Source organism: Nerophis lumbriciformis, linkage group LG01, assembly GCF_033978685.3.
Source record: "Nerophis lumbriciformis linkage group LG01, RoL_Nlum_v2.1, whole genome shotgun sequence".
NCBI classification, from domain to species: domain Eukaryota; kingdom Metazoa; phylum Chordata; class Actinopteri; order Syngnathiformes; family Syngnathidae; genus Nerophis; species Nerophis lumbriciformis.
Window position 1 is genome coordinate 40,538,359 of NC_084548.2, and position 14,397 is coordinate 40,552,755.

Genomic DNA, 14,397 nt, shown 5'->3' on the forward strand with positions numbered 1-14,397 from the left:
AAAAAACTTAGATATACAAACAGAAAAAAGAATGTATTGTAAAAATACAAGTGCATTTACTCAAATTAAATGAAAATTAAAAAAATGAAAAACTATTTGTTATATGTGATTGATTATGTGGTACAGATGCACTCCAAATTATTCAAAACGAATTATAACTATTTGCAGAGTTTGTAACATTGGTCATTAGGACAGACTACTGAAATTGGTACCCATCCCTAACCAACATTGTTTTTAAAATAATAATTTAAAAAAAACGCCTAACATGACAAATCTTTTAGTTTGACACAAGCTGCAATAAATTATTTGATTCGAGTTGTTTCATTTTCTTTTTTTTTTAAATCTTTGAATAATGATCGTTATCTTTAGTCTTATATTTTAGACCAACACGAGAATATAACCTTTTACTATGAGCAGAAGATGGCTGTTAATTTCATCATTGAACTTGTAAATGTAAACCCAGTGTGTGTTATTTGTTTCAGAGGCAGTGCAACAAGCCTCAGGTCCTCTGCTGGTGGAAATAGTAAAAGGTGCCTCATCCAGCCTGGGCCTCAGCCTCACTACAGCCATGTACAGGAACAAACACGTCATCATTATTGACAAAATAAAGGCGGCCAGCGTGGCGGAAAGGTAAGGCAACCACTTCTGTTTTACATCATCTTACATTTTGCCAGCAAAAATATTCACCCTCTGCTATCCTATCATGTCAGGTGTGGCGCGCTGAACGCAGGCGACGTTCTGCTGACCATTGATGGAACCAGCACAGAACACTGCTCTCTGATTGAGGCCTTGCAGCTCCTGGGCAACACCACTGATGTTGTAAAACTGGAGATTCTACCATCCAGTCAGAGCCGACTTCCTATCCGTCCACAAGACACAGGTAATGACGTGAAGGTAATATGGTCAGAAAGTTGCTGCAGTGGTTAGCATGTCTGCTTCACAGCTTGGAGATCTGTATTGGAGTTTGAATTGGCATATCTCTGTGCTTGTCCAAGCACTCCTGCTTTCTCCCTTTTCCCCAAAAATGCATGTTAGACAAATTGGAAGCTCTAAATCATGGGTGTCAAACTCTGGCCCGTGGGCCAAAATCGGCCCGCCGTGGAATTTCACTTGGCCCTTGAGGCGATATCAAATTAACACTAGAGCTGGCCCGCCGATTATATACAGCGGCGGTGCCGCGATAACACCGCATTCACCGCTAATTCTCATACTTACCAACTCTCCCGGGAGACTCCCAAATTTCAGTGCCCCTCCCGAAAATCGTCACGTCTGCTTTTCATCCAGTCCAACGAGTGCTGGCCCAGTCACATAATATGTGCGGCTTCTGCACGCACACACAAGTGAATGAAATGCATACTTGATCAACAGCGATACAGGTCACACTGAGGGCGGTCGTATAAACAACTTTGACACTGTTAGAAATATACGCCACACTGTGAACCCACACCAAACAAGAATGACAAACACATTTCGGGAGAACATCCGCACCGTAACACAACATAAACACAACAGAAGAAATACCCAGAACCCTTCGCAGCAATAACTCTTCTGGGACGCTACAAGGTGTGTGTGTGTGTGTGGGGGGGGGGGGGGGGGGGGGGGGTGTATTTTGTGGTCCGGGTGGACTACGAGATATAATGACTGATGAACACCTTCGTTCGATAATGCGGTAATGAAGGTTGCCTCAGCTCAAAGCCTGAGCCCTGACATTAATGAACTAGCATCCAAGAAAAGATGCCAGGTATCTGGCTTGGGCACATCAGATTAGATCAGTGTGTTGCAAACTGAGCAGTTTGTTATTTTATTTTCAAATATATTAGCCTGTGGAAAAAGTTAATGTTGATATTTACCTCAGAAGGCTGCAAATAGAAAAAAGGCATTACATTTTTATTCAAATTGTATTTGATATGCCATTGATATTTTTTAATTATTATTATTATTATTTGAAACTCGATTTTTGCATGTCACTATAAAGTTATATAAGCCTTGCTTGTTCAATATTTAATGCAAAACTTGTTTGGGTCCCTATTAAAAGGTTAGTTTGTTCATCCTTGGCCCGCGGCTTTGTTCAGTTTTAAATTTTGGCCCACTCTGTATTTGAGTTTGACACCCCTGCTCTAAATTGTCCATAGGTGTGAATGTGAGGGTTAATGATTGTTTGTATACAGTTTCCCCTTGTTTACCGCGGTTACCGGTACTTGGTACTGGACATGTGTGCAATAAAGTTAAAGTTAAAAAAGTTAAAGTACCACTGATAGTCACACACACATGTGGTGAAATTACCCTCTGCATTTGACCCATCCCCTTGTTCCACCCCCTGGGAGGTGAGGGGAGCAGTGAGTAGCAGCAGTGGCCGTGCTTGGGAATCATTTTGGTGATTTAACCCCCAATTCCAACCCTTGATGCTGAGTGCCAAGCAGGGCGGTAATGGGTCCCATTTTTATAGTCTTTGGTGTGACTCGGTCGGGGTTTGAACTCACAACCTACCGATCTCAGGGCGGACACTCTCACCACAAGGCCACTGAGCAGGTGAACTTATTTCTGTAAAGTAGGAATATTTTTAATATTTCAAATATTTTCATTGTTAGAGCATAACAAATGCTTACGACCTTCTTAACATATTTTTGTGAACATTATTAGAGCCCTCTAATCATGAAATAACACCCATATACCGGTAATCACCTTTACACTCATTTCACTCAATACCTGTATATTAGCCTTGAGTGTGTTCTACTGTAGATGTGCCATTACGCCAAAGAATCCTCCAAGCGTAACCAGGGCTGGGCTGCCATATAAACCATGAGCGTGTGTTGTTCTGCAAAAACTTGGTCAACAGTCACAGCTACGATCATTAGTTTTGTTGTTAGCAATCAGTCTTGTTGGCAATGCATTTCACGTAACTCACACCAAAACTGTGGTATTGATGTCAAAGATGAAGAGCATCTTGAATCAAAAGACTGGAGCCCCATCTTGCCCAGACATGTTGATAGCTGATAGCAGTCTCAGTTAGCCTGAACTAAATGTCCGATTCTACGGCCCGTTGTTGTCTTTTGACATTGTCGCGCGTCAATGGTTCACCAATGTGAAGATATGACCTGCTCAGTGGTCTAGTGTTTAGAGTGTCCGCCCTGAGATCGGTAGGTTGTGAGTTCAAACCCTGGCTGAGTCATGCCAAAGACATTAAAAATGGGACCCATTATCTCCCTGCTTGGCTCTCAGCATCAAGGGTTGGAATTAGACTTAGACTTCTTTTTTTATTGTCATTCAAATTTGAATTTTACAGCACAGATAAGAACGAAATTTCGTTACATAAGCTCATGGTAGTGCAGTATAAAAAAGCAATAAGGTGCATATATAAATAAATAAATATATATAAATATATATATAAAATAAATAAATAAATATAAATATATATAAATAAATAAATAGATTACTGTACAGATAAATATATTGCACTTTTTCACATGCGTCCACGTTCATGGATGTATGTTATATTGTCTTTTTTATTCCAGCGAGTTAATCCATTTTGGGGGGAGTTGAGGGGTTAATTGGGGGTTAAATCACCAAAAATTAATCCCGGGCGCGGCCACCGCTGCTGCCCACTGCTCCCCTCGCCACCCAGGGGGTGAACAAGGGGATGGGTCAAATGCAGAGGACAAATTTCACCAAACCTAGTGTGTGTGTGACAATCATTGGTACTTTTACTTTAACTTAAATATGTTTTAATGAGGCAGGCGTTGAAGATGACGTCCTGCAAAAGGTTGTCCTGCCAAAAGTTGGTCAACTTAAGATTGTCGCGGTGAAGATAGTTAGCACACCCCTGATGGTTGAGGATTTCACATTAGTCGCATCATTTTGGTCTTGACCTCTGTATGTATGATGAGATTATTGCAGATCTTCAAGATGCAACCTTTTAACCAAGTTTGAATAATAGGATATTGAGACTGATTTGGTGGATTCAAAGATTCCTTTTTTTATTTATAAATGAAATTGTAAATGGGTATTTGGTGGGTAGATTTTGAAATGTATTGTATTGTATTGTATTTTGTATATTATATGATGGTGTATATTTTAACTGTGGGCCCCTGTCCATAAGCTCTGTGCTTCTAGGGATGACCATTTTGCAGAAGGGACTTTGATATTAACAAAAGAAACAATAATGAAATACAAAATTATGTCTGTCTGTAAATGAATAAATAAATAAAAAGTGCCAAGATTAGTCACCTGCTATTGTTGGCAGGGTTCCCCCTGAACCTGGAAAAGGAAGAAAGGTTTGGTGATCTTTATCGATCGCCACAATATAATAATATAAAATAATATTACATTATTTAACACTTAATTTAGGTCCAAAACATGTAGAATAAGCTGAAAAAAGATACAAACGATAAATGAGCCCACAAAGTACTGTAGCGCAGTTAGACTGTATGCCCACATGTGACATACTTGCTGTGGCTCCCTATGAAGAAGATTTTTTGTGTTGTACCAGAGTGGTTGAAATTTTCCTTTTTCAAAATAGTTTTATAATTTTCAATTGTCTGTGAGGGCATGAATGTGTCCCGGCTGGTGATTAGATGATAACGAGAAAGAAAATGAAAAGGGAGACTGCGACTGAAAGAGACGTCGGCTTCCTGAGTGTCCAAACCCCGTTGTTAGCGAACCATGAATACATCCAGAATAAAACGATTTCTTAATTAATTCCGCATGGACAGATTATTTTGCCTGTACAATTTGAATAAAGATTAAAGGATTTTAAAAGTTCATAAACTGTGTTATGTTTTGCAGGTCCAATGTAATTTTCTTTACTAGAGGCAAAATGGATTTTTGTATACTTAAGGTTGCAAATCCCTGATCTATGTGTTCCCTAGGACAGGCCCCAATAATTAGTAAATCTCAGTATTTCAGTTTTTTCCAATTGCTTACACACTAAATTTGACATTTTCACACAGTTAACAAAGTCTACACACAGTAAGCAAAACCACTGTGCAGATTTGCCTAATATTAGGCATAGACTCTACTTCACAGTTTTTGCGAAATATTACACACAATGCTTTACACACACCCATCTTGCTAATGAGAATATCGCATGTGATGTGGATGAGATACTATGGCCTGATCCAGCTAGATGGGCAGGTGATGATTAGAATTAGTAACTGAGGCTTTTGAGTACGTTCTTTCATAGAGTTGCTGTTGCCTAAGTCTGCACATGTAGCCTATACTCTATGCTGTCATTTTTATTTATCTCCAGATTTTTTTTCAAACCTTTTTATTTGTCTCATATTTTAATTTGTACTGCATGTCATTGTTGACTACTGTGATATGTTACTTTACCTGACTGTGGTAAAAATAAATATTTGCAGTTTGCTGCATCATTGTTGAGCAGTTCTTGAAAAGATTACAGGATATTTTTACTTTCTCTGTAGGTCCTTACGTATAGGCCCACTTCAAAGTAAACAATGAGGATTGCTATGGATTTGCCAATATATTTTGTCAAGTTACAGTATCATTCATCACATATGCTAAAAAGGTCGGGCAAAATGCCCCAAACATGTGATTTCTTATAGTAAAATAGGATTTTTACAAATGTGTTTTGTATTTATCACTGTTGTGGGTAATTCACTCCAATAGTGTCTTATCATTTGAAGTCTGTGTGAGTGAGATGACAGTACAATTGCATTTTTACAAATGCTTGCTTTATTTTGATAAATGGGCATATGTTTTGACCGTAGTGTGTCATTTTGCAAATAATCTAGGAATTAAGAAAATTGAATGTGGTGTTTGGAAAAGTGTGTACCGTATTTTTCGGAGTATAAGTCGCACCGGAGTATAAATCGCACCGGAGTATAAGTCGCACCGGCCGAAAATGCATAATAAAGAATGAAAAAAACATATATAAGTCGCACTGGAGTATAAGTCGCATTCATTGGGGAAATTTATTTGATAAAACCCAACACCAAGAATAGACATTTGAAAGGCAATTTAAAATAAAGAATAGTGAACAGGCTGAATAAGTGTACGTTATATGACGCATAAATAACCAACTGAGAACGTGCCTGGTATGTTAACGTAACATATTATGGTAAGAGTCATTCAAATAACTATAACATATAGAACATGCTATACGTTTACCAAACAATCTGTCACTCCTAATCGCTAAATCCCATGAAATCTTATACGTCTAGTCTCTTACGTGAATAAGCTAAATAATATTATTTGATAATTTACGGTAATGTGTTAATAATTTCACACATAAGTCGCTCCTGAGTATAAGTCGCACCCCCGGCCAAAGTATGAAAAAACTGCGACTTATAGTCCGAAAAATACGGTACATTTTTTTACAAAAGACACACAGTTAGTAAAATTGTGTGTAAGCAAATGGAAAAAAAACTGTAATTCAGCAATATGTTGAGAATGATGAACATATTCTGCAGTGCCCTGGCCAACCACAATAATAAATATAACTGTTACTCAACATGAGCATAATTGATGTTAAGTAGACAATCTGGGCTGTATCACATTAGATTGAACAAATCTATCCAATGAGGTTACAATAGTCAAAGAAGCACATTTCCCTACTCGACGTAACGTAAGCGCTCTCAGCGTTTGTTGCATGCAGCTGAAGTAAAGAGTGTGGCTGCCTCCCAGCTGCGGGGAATCAGTCAGCGTATGTGTGCATGTGTGTGTATGTGTGTGTACAGTATGTAGTTGTGTGTGTGTACTACAGAACACAATCCCCCCCTGCCTTGAGTTCCACACTGGGCTCCTGATGGATACAAACGTACATACACATGCACACTTCTTTCCCGGGAGATCTCATGTTCATGCTTTGCAGACTTATTCGTGGGTCTGCAGCTGCGGGGGCTTAGCATGTGAGAAAAGGGGTGGGACAGAAACAGACAGGATGACATTTCTTGCTGAATTCAGCCTTTCACGCAGTGTTTCCTCATCCCGTGGTCACGTTGTCCACTCTGCGGTGATTCACCTTCTTTCTGCTGTTTGGCAAAGCACATGTGCTGACAAAAGCAGCCCCTGGAGGTTGTTTTACTGCCTTCTCGTAAGCTTTCCTTCCAACGTACAATGTGTAGTCGTTTCTGCAAAGGTGTTAGCATGGTACAAAAATAAAACCATTCTCTGACAGCTCATTTCCCCCCAAGATGTGTGGTAATAACATACAGTGTGTTTAATCCCCTGTGGGGGATTTGAGATTGATACGGCCATTAAGAGATTCAGAGTATTTTTCACATCAGTCTCGCTTGAAAACGCCATTTCTTAAAGATACTCCTCGAGGTGAGTTTAGCGTACAACTGTAATAAAAAGCTCCATCAGATAGGAGCCGGTTCTCCAAGATAAAGCATGCATTGTAATTTCTCTCAGTGGCGCTAAAATCTCACATGCACGCTTGTGTCGTCATCCATGTTTGCAGCAAATCCTCCATGCATGTGAGCAAATTGTCACAGATTAGACCCCCCGCTGAGGAAACAGCCAGGCTTACTGTCAGCCTATTTAATTTCATATATTTTTTAAACCTGTTTGATGTTTGTTATATATTTTATTACCATTTTTTGGTTGATCTTCGTAATTTTATTTAACCAAACTCATACAGCACTTTGAGGCAGCTTGAGCTGTTGTTCAAAGGCTCTTAATAAATAAACCTTGATCTTGACCGTGACCTTGACCGTTGACGTGCTTCCACATGGCTTAATGAATCTGTAAAAGATCATTACTAAATTGCATCCCAAACACAATAAGGCAAATGGTCTGTATTTATAGAGTGTATCAATAGATACCCGAAGCGCTTTACCTATATATCACATTCAGCCATTCACACACTGATGGCGGAGGCTGCCATGCAAGGCGCTAACTACGACCCATCAGGAGCAAAGTGGGTGAAGTCTCTTGCCCAAGGACACAACGGCCATGACTAGGATGGTGAAGCTGGATTCGAACCAGGAACAAGTTGCTGGCACAGCCGCTCTAACATCTGAGCCATGCCGCGCCTTATCAGTTGGTTTAATTTGAATGATGTTTTGGAAGATGGACATCGAAAAGAGCATTGGATTGCAGCAGAAATATTTGCAAGATGTTCACTCTGACGTAACATATTGTATGATAGTGGCAATTCACATGATAAATAGCAGCCGTCCATTCCACCTGTCCTCATTGGGGTTGCGGGGGAGCTGGAGCCTAGCCCAGCTTAGTTCAGGGTACACCCAGGACTGTTCACTAGTCAATCAAAGGACACACATAGACAAACAACCATTCACATTCCCTTACAGACAATATAGTCTACAGCAATGCTATTAAGCTGTTTTCCCGGGTACCAAATCAAGCCCAGGAATGACACTGTAATGGCCCCCAAGTTGAGTTCAAAAATTGGGAGACAAACATTTTTACAGAAAATTCCTAAAATGACTGGAGTGCTCCTGTTGTTTAGAGGAACATGGATCAGTGTAAACACATTGGCAGATCCTTGCATTGACATGTTAACCTTGCTAGCAAACAAAGAACACTGGGGTCCAAACTTGTGATTTACATAAGTGAGGCTTTCCTCAAGGCACCCCTTTAAGTCCTCTCCTTTTTTACAGTTGCAATATTTTTTTAGTAATGCTGCTTATGTAACGAACCTGCGAAACAGGCTTGTAGGAATATAAATAAATGATAAATGGGTTGTACTTGTATAGCGCTTTTCTACCTTCAAGGTACTCAAAGCGCTTTGACACTACTTCCACATTTACCCATTCACACACACATTCACACACTGATGGAGGGAGCTGCCATGCAAGGCGCTAACCAGCACCCATCAGGAGCAAGGGTGAAGTGTCTTGCTCAGGACACAACGGACATGACGAGGTTGGTACTAGGTGGGGATTGAACCAGGGACCCTCGGGTCGCGCACGGCCATTCTCTCACTGCGCCACGCCGTCCCTAATAATATAGCCTCTTGTGTTTTTTTCCTGACCTAACATATATATATATATATATATATATATATATATATATATATATATATATATATATATATATATATATATATATATATATATATATATATATATATATATATATATATATATTTTTTTTTTTTAATATTATTTTTAAAAATCTGTCTGGTCTAATCCATTTTCTACCGCTTGTTACTCTCGGGGTCTCCTAGATGCTAAGGCAAACCATATTGTCTAAAAATGCGAGCGCGCGGCAAGTGCACGCTCTTACAGTCAATTAGAGTGTGAGAAATTATATACATATATATATATATATATATATATATATATATATATATATATATATATATATATATATATATATATATATATATATATTTATTAGGGGTGTGGGAAAAAATCGATTCGAATTCGAATCGTGATTCTCACGTTGTGCGATTCAGAATCGATTCTCATTTAAAAAAAATCAATTTTGTTTCTGGATTTAAAAAAATATTTATTTATGTATTTTTTTTTTTTTTTTAATTAATCAATCCAACAAAACAATACGCAGCAATACCATAACAATGCAATCCAATTCCAAAACCAAACCCGACCCAGCAACAATGCAATAAACAGAGCAATTGAGAGGAGACACAAACACGACACAGAACAAACCAAAAGTAGTGAAACAAAAATGAATATTATCAACAAAAGTATCAATATTAATTACAATTTCAACATAGCAGTGATTAAAATCCCTCATTGACATTATCATTAGACATTTATAAAAAAAAAAAAAAAAGAACAATAGTGTCACAGTGGCTTACACTTGCATCGCATCTCATAAGCTTGACAACACACTGTGTCCAATATTTTCACAAAGATAAAATAAGTCATATTTTTGGTTCATTTAATACAAACCCCGTTTTCATATGAGTTGGGAAATTGTGTTAGATGTAAATATAAACGGAATACAATGATTTGCAAATCATTTTCAACCCATATTCAAATTGAATGCACTACAAAGACAAGATATTTGATGTTCAAACTCATAAACTTATTTTTTTTTTTGCAAATAGTAATTAACTTAGAATTTCATGGCTGCAACATGTGCCAAAGTAGTTGGGAAAGGGCATGTTCACCACTGTGTTACATGGCCTTTCCTTTTAACAACACTCAGTAAACGTTTGGGAACTGAGGAGACACATTTTTTAAGCTTCTCAGGTGGAATTCTTTCCCATTCTTGCTTGATGTACAGCTTAAGTTGTTCAACAGTTCGGGGGTCTCCGTTGTGGTATTTTAGGCTTCATAATGCGCTACACATTTTCAATGGGAGACAGGTCTGGACTACAGGCAGGCCAGTCTAGTACACGCACTCTTTTACTATGAAGCCACGTTGATGTAACACGTGGCTTGGCATTGTCTTGCTGAAATAAGCAGGGGCGTCCATGATAACGTTGCTTGGATGGCAACATATGTTGCTCCAAAACCTGTATGTACCTTTCAGCATTAATGGCGCCTTCACAGATGTGTAAGTTACCCATGTCTTGGGCACTAATGCACCCCCATACCATCACAGATGCTGGCTTTTCAACTTAGCGCCTATAACAATCCGGATGGTTCTTTTCCTCTTTGGTCCGGAGTACACGACATCCACAGTTTCCAAAAACAATTTGAAATGTGGACTCGTCAGACCACAGAACACTTTTCCACTTTGTATCAGTCCATCTTAGATGAGCTCAGGCCCAGCGAAGCTGACGGCGTTTTTGGGTGTTGTTGATAAATGGTTTTTGCCTTGCATAGGAGAGTTTTAACTTGCACTTACAGATGTAGCGACCAACTGCAGTTACTGACAGTGGGTTTCTGACAGAGGTGGGACCAAGTCATTGTTTTTCAAGTCACAAGTAAGTCTCAAGTCTTTGCCCTCAAGTCCGAGTCAAGTCCCGAGTCAAGACAGGCAAGCCCCGAGTCAAGTCCAAAGTCAAGACTGGAAAGTCTCAAGTCAAGTCCTAAGTCCTGCATTTTGAGTTTCGAGTCCTTTCAAGTCCTTTTAACCACAGACTAATATATTAACACAGATTGTGTATGCTTTTCAAACGCTGTATTTATTTATTAAAACAAGTGCATTTTAAATTGCAGGAAAGAAAATTGTGCTGACATTGCACTTTATAATAGCACTATTAACCAGTCATTTTAAACATTAACTAATTCCTTTACAGAACAAACACATTGAAAAATAAAGTGCAAATGTACTTATTTGTACAAAAGTGTTAACATTGAAAAAACATGACATATACGTGAACATAACAAAAAAGTTGTACTTTTTATATGTCAGGGCCCTATGCTGCATTGCATTTGCAAAAGACCAAATTAGCCAAGAGTCTGTCAGTCATTTGTGCACGATGGGGGCGTAGTATGATGCCACCATGGCTGAAAACTCGCTCCACTGGAGCACTGGAGGCAGGCACTGCCAAGACTCTCATGGCCACTCGGAACAGTGAAGGAAGAGTCTTCATGTTCAATGCCCAGAACAAAAGGGGGGAGAGAGTTGTTTTGGGTTGGTGCACTACTTGTGAGTGTATCTTGTGTTTTTTATGTTGATTTAATTAAAAAAAGAAAAAAAAAAAATTATTTCTTGTGCGGCCCGATACCAATCGCCAATCGCCGCGGCCCGGTGGTTGGGGACCACTGAGGTAAACAACCAACAGTATGTCAGAAAGCTAGCTAAAACGGTACACATATTCATAATATAGTATACATTTTAACTGACCTTTATTTTACTATTTTTGTCTTTTTTTAGGTGGCTAAAATACACGGTGCTGCTGACCGCCGTCTAACGTTACGTGTGATATATTGACTAACGTAACCCTGCTTAAAAAAAATCACTGAACAAAAAGTATGAATAAGGTAGTGAACTGCAACAGATTCCCGTGTTTGCAATAACGTTATAACGTTAGCAGTGAGTTTACAGCCTCACTGATTTAACTACACAGCAAATAAAAGTCACGTTACTTAGCCAATAAACGTTATCTTACATTCAAAACGTACTGTTCTTTGTGCAACTTCAAATGCCGGACGAAGTTGGAAGTTGTTGCCTCTCCATCAGTAATTTTCGAACCGCATGTGTTGCATACTGCAAACCGTTTTGTGTTGACCACCTCGTAATTTTTATACCCAAACAAAATTATTTTAGGTATCATTTTTTGTTCACTGGCGTGTGGTTTGGACATGTCTTCTTCGTTGGTTGTCCTGCAATTTGATTGGATGAATGCTGTGTGATGAAAACAAAGTAGATCTAATTTGATTGGCTGTTGTACTGAGACCACACCAGCTGACACACGCAATGCTGATAGACAAGTACACAATGAAAAATACGGAGCGCTCCCGAATAACTTTTTCATCTTTGGGTTTTGGGGAAAGTAGCAAGTCATGTCAAGTCATGTCAATTCAAAAGGCTCAAGTCCAAGTGAAGTCACAAGTCATTGATGTTAAAGTCTAAGTCGAGTTGCAAGTCGTTTTACATTTTGTCAGGTCGAGTCTAAAGTCATCAAATTCATGACTCGAGTCTGACTCGAGTCCACACCTCTGATATTTACATCGAACACAATTTCCCAACTCATATGGAAACGGGGTTTGTAGTTAAAACAAATTTAAATGACTGCAATCAGTTGATAAAACATTGTCCTTTACAATTATAAAAGCTTTTTACAAAAACCTACTACTCTGCTTGCATGTCAGCAGACTGGGGTAGATCCTGCTGAAATCCTATGTATTGAATGACTCGAGAATCGTTTTGAATCGGGAAAAAATCGTTTTTGAATCGAGAATCGTGTTGAATTGAAAAAAAATCAATTTTGAAGCGAATCGTGGGACACCCAAAGATTCACAGCCCTAATATATATATATATATATATATATATATATATATATATATATATATATATATATATATATATATATATATATATATATATATATATATATATATATATATATATTAGGGCTATGAATCTTTGCGTGTCCCACGATTCGCTTAAAAAATTTTTTTTGTGTGTATATATATACATATATATATATATATATATATATATACATACATACATATATATATATATATATATATATATATATATATATATATATATATATATATATATATATATATATGTACCGGGTATATATATATATATATATATATATATATATATATATATATATATATATATATATATACAGTATATATACATATACATATACACATACAGTTCGTTCTCCGGCCAAATTTTTTAAACCTAATACGGCCCCCGAGTCAAAAAGTTTGGGGACCTCTGATTTAGGCTATTCACTGGTGGCCCGCAAGTTCAGTTAAAAAACTTGTGGGACTCACATTTTTGCAGCAGCTGCTTAAAAAAACACTAGAATGCTGTCATAGCGATGATCTTTGACTCGCTTTTCTGCAGAATGTCCTCAAAAAGAACACAGCGCTCTTGTAACTCTGACAAAATAAATAGACCAAAATCAAATGTCTACTGTAGAGGATGCTGGTTCTCCGTAATATACTATACCAAGTATGGGATCTGAGCCGAGGATGTCGTTGTGACTTGTGCAGCCCTTTGAGACACTCGTGATTTAGGGCTATACAAATAAACATTGATTGATTGAAGTAAGAGTAACGATGAAGTGTGAAGTTCAAACCCCTGGTCCTTTGATTTTCTGGAAATGTGAAAATTCATTGCAGTCATGTGCGGAACCAATTAATCACGATAAACGGATTTACGCAAAGTAGTAATCATTAGGTAAAAAGTGTTTTCATAACTACAGCATAAAATACCTTAACACAATCTTCTAAATACGTTTTTTCAACATTGAAAGAGCCCTCTAGACATGACATAACACTCTTTAGTCACCTTTACACGTGAGCCAATCAGTGGCCATGATACTGTAGTACTGATATTTTTTGTTCATTTAGCCAATTTAATGCTATATACGGACACTCTAACCACTCAGTGGCCTTGTGGTTAGAGTGTCCGCTCTGAGATCGGTGGGTCGTGAGTTCAAACCCTGGCCGATTCATACCAAAGACTATAAACAAGGGACCCATTACCTCCCTGCTTGACACTCATTGTCAAGGGTTGGAATTGGGGGTTAAATGCCTCTTTTCTATTTGCAGCCTTCTGAGGTAAATATAAACATTAACTTGGGTGGCGGGGGGTGTATATTGTAGCGTCTCGGAAGAGTTAGTGCTGGAAGGGGTTCTGGGTATTTGTTCTGTTGTGTTTATGTTGTGTTACAGTGCGGATGTTCTCCCGAAATGTGTTTTGTCATTCTTGTTTGGTGTGGGTTCACAGTGTGGCACATATTTGTAACAGTCTTAAAGTTGTTTATACGGCCACTCTCAGTGTGACCTGTATGGCTGTTGATCAAGATTCACTTATATGTGTGCAAAAGCCGCATATAGTATGTGACTGGGCCGGCA

At 38.3% G+C, this 14,397-nt stretch overlaps 1 protein-coding gene across 3 annotated transcripts in view; it reads left to right on the forward strand.

The window, feature by feature from the left end:
* Positions 1–14,397, forward strand: part of LOC133620049 (glutamate receptor-interacting protein 2-like) — a 65,605-nt gene that overhangs the window by 24,876 nt on the left and 26,332 nt on the right. For all 3 annotated transcript variants that reach the window (XM_061981226.2, XM_061981230.2, XM_061981239.2), the window contains exons 8-9: positions 483–630; positions 711–880. In XM_061981226.2, the coding sequence (XP_061837210.1) occupies positions 483–630; positions 711–880 (318 nt within the window). The remainder of the gene's footprint in view (positions 1–482; positions 631–710; positions 881–14,397) is intronic.